General features: G+C 37.9%; 1 protein-coding gene across 3 annotated transcripts in view; it reads left to right on the top strand.

Moving 5' to 3' along the window:
• Positions 1–12,258, top strand: part of FHOD3 (formin homology 2 domain containing 3) — a 703,058-nt gene that overhangs the window by 501,836 nt on the left and 188,964 nt on the right. For all 3 annotated transcript variants that reach the window (XM_044664978.1, XM_044664968.1, XM_044664960.1), the window contains exon 10: positions 2,473–2,711. In XM_044664978.1, the coding sequence (XP_044520913.1) occupies positions 2,473–2,711 (239 nt within the window). The remainder of the gene's footprint in view (positions 1–2,472; positions 2,712–12,258) is intronic.

Here is a 12,258-nt window from a genome sequence, read left to right as displayed (position 1 = left end):
ACCTGAACTCAGATACTCCCTGTGACCCTGGGAAAGTCACTTAACCTTGGTTGCCTAGCCTTCCTGCTTTCCTGCCTTGGAACCAATACCTAGTATTGAGTCTAAGATAGAAGGTAAAGGTCTTAAAAAAAAAAAAGATAATACCACAAGTATAGTTTGGTTGAAGTCAACCAAAGACTTGTTAAGATTAGATTGTTCACATTTTTTTCTTGCCAAAGAAATTTGAATTATAGTAGACCCCAGTGGGAGACTTTGGACTTAAAGGGTCCAGGGCAATAGTGAATATAGTCTAAGGTTAGTAGTTTTGATGAGAGAAGCAAGTAAAGAAAGAGAAGGAAAAGAAGAATTAGGAGGAGATATGTGTTTATATTCAACCAAATTCTTATTTTCACTTAGTCTTTCACTACTCATATCTCAACCTTAACCCGTTATCCACTGTAAGGGATAGTGTACCAAATAGAGCTCTGGGATGGAAGTCAAGAAGTCAACAATTCAAATCTGGCATTAGGATACTTATTAGCTGTTCTATCTTGGACAAGCCACTCAATCTCTGTTTTCTTTGGTTTTCTCAACTGTGAATTGAGGAAAATAAGAGCATCTGCCTCACAGGTTTGTTGTGGGAATCAAAAGAAATAATATTTGTAAAGTGTTTAGCGCAGTCTGGCATATAGTAGTCTCATGATAAACACTAAGTATTAGTAGTAGTATTATCCTCCATCTTTATTTTGAGTACCTATCTCTGATTTTATCTACTTGTGGAAACTTCTAGAATTATACTATTCCCCTTTATCCCTCACTTCATCCAATTCTAAAGAGAAGAAAGATGATGAAGAAGAAGAAGGAGGAGGAGGAGGAGGAGGAGGAGGAGGAGGAGGAGGAGAAGCTTAATTAAATATGAGCTAGATGTTTCTGACTTGTTTTTCCTTTTTGGCTTTTTGGAAGCCTTTTTCAAGAGAAAATATAAACTGCCCTGTTCTCTGTTTTCTCAGACTTATTCCAGACTTGTTTCAGCCTATCTTCCATCTGCTAGTATGTTATTAATAGGGAAACGTCTCTTTTAAGACAATCTAAATGGAATGCTAGCAATTATTTATACCTCGGGGTATCAATTTTTTAAAGATTACAGACATCCTTATTCTGAGTTAATCTTTTGTTCTTAATATCTTACTGTTCTAATAGCAATTAGAGATATAAGTAAAACTTACAGTAGATTTATCCAAGGAGTTGTCATTCAAAATTGAGTTGTGATGAACTTGGCTAAGCATTTTTTTCTTTAGTGTGAGAAATGGTTTGTGGTATCATGTCCAAAAGAGAAATAGTTTCTCCAATCCAGATTCTCTTATAGAAGCCATCTTAAATTTCATTAACAAGCCTGGTATCTGTATCCTGAAATCATTTCATCAGCTGATGGATTCATAGGTAATCTAATGTTTAGAAAACCATCAAATCAACTTAGAATATCTGAGGGATCAGTATGCTTCATTAATTTATGGTTTCCCATACCAACAGCATCTGAGATTTCATCCTTATGGGGAGCTACTAATGTGGGAGCTCCTTCTATTTTTCAGAGCCCAAACCACCTCTTTGGGAAAAGGAGAAATAGGAAGAGATATGCACTTATATTCTTGCTTTCACAAAATCCTTCACTTCTAATCTCAATCTCAATGTAGCTAGGTGGCTCTGTGAAGAGATCTCTAGGCCTAGAGTCAGGAAGACATGAGTCAAATATTGCCTCAGTAAGTCTTTAGCAGTTGTCTCTAGAATGTAGAAGTTAAATGATCTGCCCCAGATGACACAGCATATTACTTTGCCAGGTGGCTGAATGGGGAAAAAAGACATTTTAATTCTTTAGTTATTGGGGATTTCATTTTCTAATGTCCAGCAATCGTCTAGGCAGATAATGTTCAAGTTAGCGAGTAAAGGGAGAAAATGTTGATCTTTGCATTGGTTTCTTCATTCTCCTGTATTCCAGGAGAGGTACTATAAAAGATGACCAGGCACATGGACTCAGAATCATAGGAAATGTGTCTTTTTGTCTTTGGGGTTTAGAATGACTTCATATATTTCTGCAATACCACTAACTTTGGGGATTAATAAAAATTAAGATGACTTTCTCATTTATTTTTTCAGTTCATTGTCTTCAGCTTATCTTAAAATCTAGTTTCTTGAGGTAAAAAATTTATAGGCATCCCAATTTGTTCTATATGAAAATAAGAAGAGCTTAATATTTTTCACGACAGGGGTTCAGATTGATTATGATCTGTTGATGATGCAAAATTTAATTCAGTAAGATGATTTTTTTCAGGTTCCATAGATTTCTCCCCAGGTATTATGTACCTATCTAAATTTCCTAATTTTTAAGTAGTAAGTGCTGCATTCACCATATATTATTTGACATCTCTGCTTACTCCATGCTGCCTGTCAAATTTATATAAACTTCAAATCGATGCCTTTCCTTTTCTTCTTCTTTAGATGACATTGAGGCATGAAGATGGTGATGAGAATGCTGAACCTCCCCCCAATGGACGGAAAGATAGGCGAAGGGCTAGTCTGGGTTCAAGTGAGCATCGAGGATTAAATCGAAGGAGGAGCCGGAGGCACTCAGTTCAGAGTGTTAAAAGCACTTTATCAGCTCCTACGAGTCCCTGTAACCAGCCAGCTCCTAGCTTCAAACTCAGCCAAAGCCATCCTGTTGGAGATCTCAGTGAAAAGTAAGCCCACTAACCCAAAGTTTTGCTTTCCCTCAAATGGTATCCCTCTGATGGCCAGAGTGCGAAGGGGGAAAGATCAGACCTCCTTACCCCTATCTCCACTTGTCCATCTCATACCCTTTCTGATCTTGGTTCCAGCTCAGGAGTTCCTGCCTCCCTTTTCAAGTAGATTTCTAGCTAAACCATCTACAGGATTTCTCTTTGGAGCTGTCCAGGGCAACAGTGCTCACTCAGTCTGGGATATAGGAACCTTCATCTCACCAGCTTGAAGTGTGCACAGTTTTGTCTATAATGAATTTTTCTGTACTGTGGCATTTTGTCATATGGAATAGAGTTTGTCCTTCTGGTCTTCAGCCTAATAACAGGCAATGAACTATAGTGTTCATATACTTCAGAAGAAGCCTTGTGAAAGTCTGAAGTCTCTGGTGACATTAGCTCAATGACTCAGGCAAGAGAACATAAAACGTCCTAAGACTTTCTATTGAGTCAGGAAAACCTGAGTTTATATTCTCCTACATTCTGAGTGACTATGGGCAAGTAAATTTTCTGAAAATAGATATTATAGCTCAGGTGCCAATCATTTTCCACTCTATTGATCTATCTACCACCATACCTCTTCCTATCTAGTTGTCTCTATATCTATCTATTCAATTTATCAGCTGTAAGCATTTTTTCTGACTGTTTTTACCATTCACCCCTTCCCCATTGCTATGTCTGGAATATTCTTCCCCTTTATTTCCACCTCCTGTCTTAAAAAAAAACAGCAAAAAAACAAACAAAAAAAGCAACTAAAATCCCATCTTCCTCAAGAAGCCTTCTCAACCCTTAATTCCAGTGTGTTGTCTCTTTTAATTACTTCCTATTTATCCTGTATATAGCTTGTTGATACATTTATGTTTGCTTTTTGTCTCCCCCACCATCTTTGCACTCTTTGAGATCAGGGACTGTTTCTTGCCTCTTTTTGTATCCATAGAGTCTAGCACAGTGCCTGACTATTATTATTATTATTATTATTATTATTATTATAAAATAGCACAGTGCCTGATTATTATTAAATGTTTATTGATTGACTGTCATCTACTTGTGTGTATGCACATATACATTTAGACATATGCATTATATATTTTTATATTTATAAATAAGAATTCTTTTTTAATTGTCTAATACAAAAGTCATATGATTATTTAGATCATAAGATTATAAATAAATCTGGACTAAAGTTTGAATCATTTTCTTCCTTTAGATAAAGATTGAATTTCAGAAAAAGAAAGAAATGCAGAAAGCAGGAAATCTATAGGTGCTTAGGAAATGATAAGTAAATGAATTTAAAGTTCTGGTTGAGGCTCAGCTCTCTAGACTCAAGGTAGTTTCTGATTTGCATACATAAAGAGGTCTTTTCTAATCATCATCCTTCCAAAAACTACTTTTCAGGTGCTCTTCTAGTAATCACTCCTATATTACAGTGTTCTTCCATTTTTAAAAGTGCCTTCATACAGACACCATACACTCACACATACTTCTTCCATGCCTGGAATGTTCTCCCTCCTCATCTCTGCCTCTTGGCATCTTGAGCTTCCCACAAGGCTTTGCTTAAATGCCATTCCAACAGGGAGCCTTTCCCAACAATCCTTTAAATACTCAGGGAAAGATACCATCTCCCCCTATTATTCCTCCTACATCTTCCAAATATTCTCTGGTCCAGATTAAATACCTCTTGTTCCATTAACATCTTGAATCTTCTTACCATTCTCTTTGTCTTCTCAGCTCTGTACCTCCACCCTTTCTTCTTCCAAACTATCTTGCACAAAGCAATGGGTCCTCTTTCTAAAACTGATCACTCTGGTTAGCCTGTTTGTTCCTGGATTCATTTCCTTTCCTTTTCTTAACCTCTTTCCTTTTTCCTTTCTTTCCTGGTGGGAGTGAATTTAAAGATTATACTACAAGACCTAGGTAGACAAAACCACAACTGGTTTTGATTTGAAAAGAATAACAGGAGTCCAACCCAGTATGGATTACCTTCAATTCTTTTAAACTTATGAGCTGATGTGTTCCATGAGCTCACAGACATGCTACATGAGCAGTAAATGGTGACGACTAAGAACATCTGAATAATGTTTAGATTGTGGCTTTGGGAGAGGTTAGTTAACTGACAGTTTAGCAATTCTGATCACCCTGATTTTCCAAGAAGCAAAAGGCTTCAATCAAGTAGGATCCAGTTCTGGCAGAGAAGCTGCAAGTGCTGGAATTTGGAAAACACTTTTGGGATCATCCAGTGGGGTAAAAAGAAAGAGATTGAGTCTTTTTATGAGGGGGAAAGGGGAAAGAGATAGAAAATTATGGGTCTCATAAGATTATGAACTAGAATGGGTTAGTAAACCAAGACTTAGTAAAAATGACCTCCCAGGATATTTTGGTAATAAGGCACAGAGCTGAAAATCACACCTAGGTCTTCTGAATTATAAACAAAGTGCTCTGTTATACCTTACCATATCCCTGCTAGAGAGAAAAGGTGATCACTACTCTGTTTACCCTCTCTCTATTACTCCTTTTCTTCTGTTATAGAATTGGAAGTTTGAGTTGTCCAGGCTTGTCTTTGCCATTCAAAAAAAGAGAGAGAACACTCCTTCCACATGCCTTGAAATAGGGCTGACTAATTTTGAATCCCTAGAATTCACTCTATTGTTTTCTCTCTCAACATGCAAGAGGGAACACTCATAAAAAGACTCCAAGAGATCCATGACCAAAAAAGGATATCCACCATCATAGAAGGATCAGACAGAGTTCAAATGCAAACTGAAACATACCATCTTTTTCTTTGTTTCTTCCATGAATTTTTCTCTAGTGTAAGCAATATGAGTCTTTCACAACAGAATGAACATGGAAATATGTATTGTATGATAATATATGTATAACCTATATTAAATTGCCCTTCTTCTTGGGAAGGGAAGAAGGGCAGGAAGGGGAGAAAGAACAATATTAAAAATTATATTGACAGGAAACCTGAAAAAATGTATTGTAATTTTTTAAAAGATGAAGCTGGGTCACTCAGCTTGTCAGATGACACAACTTTCAGTAGAAGAAACCAATTCCAAGCCCTGCCTCTCATCTCCAGCTTTGCTGTAGAAGACTGGAAACCTGGGTCCCTCTATGTTTCAGATATGTGTTAAATCCAGGATGAGGTTAATGTTGGTGTTCTAGAATGCAAGAGTGCTGTGACTATAAGAGTGGTACCTATTTTGGGTAAATTTCTCCTTCACTGGCCCTTAAATGGATTAAGGAGAATGTTTTGCTTCCCCTTAAGAAGAAAATTGAAGTATAAAGCTTCATCTTGCTTGTCTTACTGCTCTCAGGGGAATGCTTTCCTGACTGTTTTTGTCAGTTCTCCAAGAGGAACTATGTGGAGTTTTTTTTTAACCTACTATCCTTTTTAATTGATAATTTTACTTATTATTTAGTAAAGTTGGCTTTGTTTGTATTGTATGCTACTGCAGGCTCACTTTTTTTAAACCTTAAAACCTGCAATGAATTGAGCCCAGGAAGACTTGGGTTCAAATCCAAGCATCAGACACTTATTAGCTGTGTGATACTGAGCAAGTCACTTAACCCTGTTGGTCTCAGTTTCATCATCTGTAAAATGAGATGGCAAACCATTATCTTTGTCAAGAAAACCCCAGATGGGGTCACAAAAAGTGGAACACAACTGGAACGACTTTAAAACAACCTGGTTTCTCCTTTTCCTAGTCCTGGACCCTATTTAGCAGATATTATTTACTTTCATTGATCAGAATAATTGTCATTTCTGTAGTGTTTTAAGATTTGCAAAGCATAGCATGATCTCCTTTGAATATCACAACAATTCTATGATGTGGGTACTATGATTATTCCTCCTCCCCTCACCCTCCTTAAAAAAAGGATAAGGATGCTGAGGCTCAGAGATGGTAACTGATTTACTCAGGGTCACCAGGGTAATAAGTAAGTACCTAAAGGGGGATTTAAACCATCCCTTCATGCCTCCAAGTTCAACACTGCCAGCAAAAGCATTCTGCTTCTCTATGAGTCTCTTGGTTCAATAAAGTTTTTATCAAGCTAATATGCTAGAGAAGATAAGTTTAGATATGACAGGGGCTCTGCCCTCATGGAATTTACCATCTAAGAGGAAAATAAGACACGAACATGGAACCATCTAAGAGGAGAAGAAGACACAGATACACCTCATAATATTAGGTAGTGTATATATATAGTTAAGTGCCATGTTAGGTTTGAGGTCCTTGTTCTCATTAGTAGGGAAGTAACAGGGAAGGATATGAATTGGGCATTGATAGACTTGCAGTAATGCAAGTGTTAAAAAAGAAAGAACTCATTCCAAGCATGGGAAACAGTGTGAGAAGAGGCATGGAGTAGGAAGAGCAAAGTATCTATCTGAGAAACAGATGTTGGCTTCCTCTGTGGAATGCCAATTGTTATGTAGAGATGGCAGCATGGAATCACTATAAAATACAGGGTCAGCCTCACCCAGAATTCCAGGGGACCCCCCCCCCCGGAGAACTTTGAGTGAGGGGACAGTTGAGAAGAGTTAAGGCAGTTGCTTTGTGGGGGTTGAGGTGAGCGGATCACTGCTTACTGCTCCTGACTTGGGGGTTCACCTGAGTGGCCATTGTGGCATAAGCCGAGAGGCTCTCTTGCTAATAGTTAATATTTCTAATCACTAAACCACTAAATAATTGTTATATTGATATTGATAAGGATTAACCCTACAAAGCCAGCTAACCCCTGAGTAGAAACCATGATGGCTTATGCCACAATGGCCACTCAGGTGAACCCCCCAAGTCAGGAGCAGTAAGCAGTGATCTGCTCACCTCAACGCCCACAAAGCAACTGCCTTAACTCTTCTCAACTGTCCCCTCACCCAAAGTTCTTCAGGGGGGTCCCCTGGAATTCTGGGTGAGGCTGACCCTGTATTTTGAAGGGATTCCATGCTGCCATTTCTACATAACACAATACTCTTATCTCACTCTCATTCCCTTTGAAAATTCAGTACAGAGCAGGGGTGCTTAGGTGGCTCAGTGCATTCAGAGCCAGACCTAGAGACAAGAAGTATTAGGTTCAAATTTGACCTCAGACAGTTCTTAGCTCTGTGTCACTTCACTCTTATTGCTTGACCCTTACTGTTCATCTGCCTTGGAACCCATGCATAGTAATTTTAAGACGGAAGTGAAGGTTTTTTCAAAAATTAAATGTAAAGCAAGAGAGTAAAATTGTGTACTTGCTCTCTACAAAATTAGCTCTAGAATTACTTAGACCATACATAATTAGAAGCTTCCCTAATATAACTTCACCACCCTACCTCATCCCTAGGGATGACCTGTTGTTTTTCTCAAGTCATTTTTTAGTTGTGTCCTACTCTTTATGATCCTATTGGGGATTTTCTCGGCAAAAATACTGCAATGGTTTGTCTTTTTCTATATCATTTTACAGATAAAGAAACTGAGGTAAACAGAATTAAATGACTTGTCTGGTAGTGTGTGAGACCAAATTTGAGCTCAGGAAGATGGGTCTTCCATATTCTAGAACTAGCACAATATCCACTGAACCATCTAGCTGCTGTAGGGATGATCTGAGCAGATCTGAACTTATGAGATGACCTTTGCTTAGCAGTCCAAACTCCCAATGGACTTCTAATACCAGGACCAAAAGGTGCTCCAAAAGATTTCTTCCAACATACTGTATCCGCCTTCCCAGTACTCACAGGATAATCTCAGTGGTTTCCCATCAGAACAGGGATGCTTTTCTTATATTTCTTAAAAACGACCTAGAAGACTTTAAAATTGAATTTCTAAGGCAATGTCATATTTATGCAGATGGTACCACAGATTAAAGAGAGGCAAAGAACAATGAAGTTCAATCCATTAAGCATGTTTTAAGTATTTACTAAGCTGAAGATTCAAAGGCAAAATAGAAACCACCAGGTTGTAGAGGAACTCTATCCTATTAAAGGAAAATACTTATAAGTAAACAAATATATGCAAAGCAAATAAATACAAGGTGATTTCATAGAGGAACATTAACAAGTGGGGAGCTCAGAAAAGACCTTCTATAGAAGGTGGTCCTTGAGCTGAGCTGTGTAAGGGGTTAGGGATTCCAAGAGGCAGATGTTAGGAAACAACAATGTATCCAAAAAAAAAGTATGGAAATAGGAGAAAAAAAAAACAAGCATCGAGATAGAAGATGAGATGTCCTATCAGATGTAGAAAAGGGGGCCATGAAGTAGGCGCTTTCATCTTCAAAGTAGTTTAGGAAAGTAGTATGAGATTGGAACAGAAAAAATAGATTGGAGCTAGATTGAGAAGGGTTTTATATGCTGAGCAGAGGAATTTGTATTTTATCCTTAAAAAAGGAACCACTGAAACTTCTCGAAAAGAAACATGGCAGAGCAAGATGTGTACTTTAGGAATATCAACCTGGCAACTGGGAGAAAAATCAAGTTCTCAGTGTTACCATTTAAATGCTCCAAGTTCTGGGTTCTCCCTGCATTGAAACTCATGATGAATGGTTTAAGGGTGTCTGGACTTTTGGAAAAGAATATGTAGATGGCAACCATTGCATTTAAAACTCCTGACATTATTAAAAGAAACAAATGTTACAGGAAGACAGAGGGGTTAAATTGGCATCAATATTGCATCCCTTAGAGGTCTGTTGACCTAATTAATTTTCCATCTGCTTATTCTGAGTCTATGTCTTGCCTTGAATACTGCTCACTGGCTTGGTATGTTGTGAGTTCAGGTGGAAAAGCCTAGTAACCTTTTGGCTGAAAAGGATAATGATGGTGTACTGGAGCTGCAGATTGTGTAAGAACAGGTGTGCAAACCACCTGCTGGACACAGCCCACTAGTTTCATGGTGTTAGGCCCTCCAGAAGTGCAAAGCAGTGTGGCCAGTGTTTCTTTGCTGAATTACAAACATACCACTAACAACAGCTTGTTTATAAAACTTCCTACTCTTTTTACATGGGATGATGTTACCCAGGTTTCTGGATTTACTGAAGATATACTAGTTTTAAAAAGTTATATTTGTTTTTGTAAAAAACATACATTTTGACATTCTTAAAGATGGATCACATTCCAAAAGTTAGTGCCTATGAAATGGCCTCATCTCAAATGCTCATTTGAAGGGGATTTACTCTGTGGCCCTAAAAGTGACTGTATAGCTTGTGAATAGGTGAATAATAGAAAGAGTGGGAGGGGAAGGGGATGAGAAGCAGAGTGGGAAATGGTCCCTGTATGCATAGCTGAGTCACCTGTGTAACATCTGTGCTTAAAAAAAATACCTTAAAATAAAGTAGCTCATTGTATCGAATTCCCCATAGACCTTGAAATACACAGAAGCATGCCTGACCTAGATTTCTTTTCTTCGAATCTATGTGAATTTTCTGGCTTTACTTATTGCTAACGTTTTTAGTGTTTTTTTTCTTTTTTGACTATATGCACCACATGCAAGGAATTTTAGATGAAGTTTCACAGTTGTATGATCCAACTTACTCTTAACTCTTCTGTAAGAAAGATGAAACTATATTAGAGGGCAGAAAGAGACTACATAGTCCATTTAATAATAACACAATATCTTACTTTTATTATTATTTGTAATAATTCCTCCAGACATCCTTAGTGTATTCATTATTCTTATTACAAATAATGATCAGAGACCATTTGGAACTGTGCCCAAAGGGCCGTTAAACCGTGCATAGCCTTTGACCCAGCAATAGCACGACTAGACATTTATCCCAAAGAGATCCCCCTCTCCAAAAAAAAGGAAAAGGAGCTATATGCACAAAAAATATGTACAGCAGTTCTTTTTGTGTCAGCAAAGAACTGGAAACTGAAGGAATGTCCATCAGTTGGCAAATGGACACAGCTATTGCTGGGTCAAAAGTTATGCACAGTCATTGGGGAAAGGATATGCATGTGGTACCATGATTTGGAGATAGCTAGGAACTGTTGAGGTTATGGAGAAGATAAGATGAAAGTTCCTCTGCCAGATGCCAGGATCTCAGGAGTGAGGGAGGGAAAAGAGGGAATAGAGTCATCCTCTTTTGACCACACAGGCCAGAACAAAGAGAAATAGGTTGAAGCCACAAAAAGAAAAACTTAAGAGTTTTGTCTATGGAAAGAAAAAAACTTGCTAATTCAGGATTCTTTTTTTTTTAACATTTATTAATATTCATTTTTAACATAGTTACATGATTCATGCTCCTACTTTCCCCTTCACCCCCCGCGCCCCCCCACCCATGCCGACGCACATTTCCACTGGTTTTATCATGTGTCATTGATCAAGACCTATTTCCAAATTGTTGATAGTTGCATTGGTGTGGTAGTTTCGAGTCCACATTCTCAATCATGTCCACCCCAACCCATGTGTTCAAGCAGTTGTTTTTCTTCTGTGTTTCCTCTCCTGCAGTCCTTCCTCTGAATGTGGGTAGCATTCTTTACCATAAATCCCTCAGAATTGTCCTGGGTCATTGCATTGCTGCTGGTACAGAAGTCCATTGCATTCGATTTTACCATAGTATATCAGTCTCTGTGTACAATATTCTTCTGGCTCTGCTCCTTTCGCTCTGCATCAATTCCTGGAGGTCTTTCCAGTTCACCTGGAACTTCTCCAGTTTATTATTCCTTTGAGCGCAATAGTATTCCATCACCCGCATATACCACAATTTGTTCAGCCATTCCCCAATTGAAGGACATACCCTCCTTTTCCAGTTTTTTGCCACCACAAAAAGCACAGCTATAAATATTTTCGTACAAGTCTGTTTATTTATGATCTCTTTGGGGTACAAACCCAACAATGGTATGGCTGGATCAAAGGGCAGGCATTTTTTTATAGCCCTTTGAGCATGATTCCAAATTGCCAGCCAGAATGGTTGGATCAATTCACAACTCCACCAGCAATGCATTAATGTCCCAATTTTGCCACATCTCCTCCAGCATTCATTACTCTCCCCTTCTTTCATTTTAGCCAATCTGCTAGGTGTGAGGTGATACCTCAGAGTTGTTTTGATTTGCATTTCTCTAATTATTAGAGATTTAGAACACTTTCTCATATGCTTATTGATACTTTTGATTTCTTTACCTGAAAATTGCCTATTCATGTCTCTTGCCCATTTATCAATTGGGGAATGGCTTGATTTTTTATACAATTGCTTTAACTCCTTGTATATTTGAGTAATTAGACCCCTGTCAGAGTTTTTTGTTATAAAGAATTTTTTCCCAATTTGTTGTTTCCCTTCTGATTTTGACTACATTGTTTTTGTTTGTACAAAAGCTTTTTAGCTTAATATAATCAAAACCATTTAATTTACATTTTGTAATTTTCTCTAACCCTTGCTTGGTTTTAAAGTCTTTCCTTTCCCAGAGATCTGACAAATATACTATTCTGTGTTCACTTAACTTATTTATAGTTTCCCTCTTTATATTCAAGTCATTCACCCATTCTGAATTTATCTTGGTGTAGGGTGTGAGATGTTGATCTAAACCTAATCTCTCCCATATTGTTTT

Source organism: Gracilinanus agilis, chromosome 1 (assembly GCF_016433145.1).
Source record: "Gracilinanus agilis isolate LMUSP501 chromosome 1, AgileGrace, whole genome shotgun sequence".
NCBI classification, from domain to species: Eukaryota; Metazoa; Chordata; class Mammalia; order Didelphimorphia; family Didelphidae; genus Gracilinanus; species Gracilinanus agilis.
This window is presented reverse-complemented; position numbering and strand designations above follow the sequence as displayed.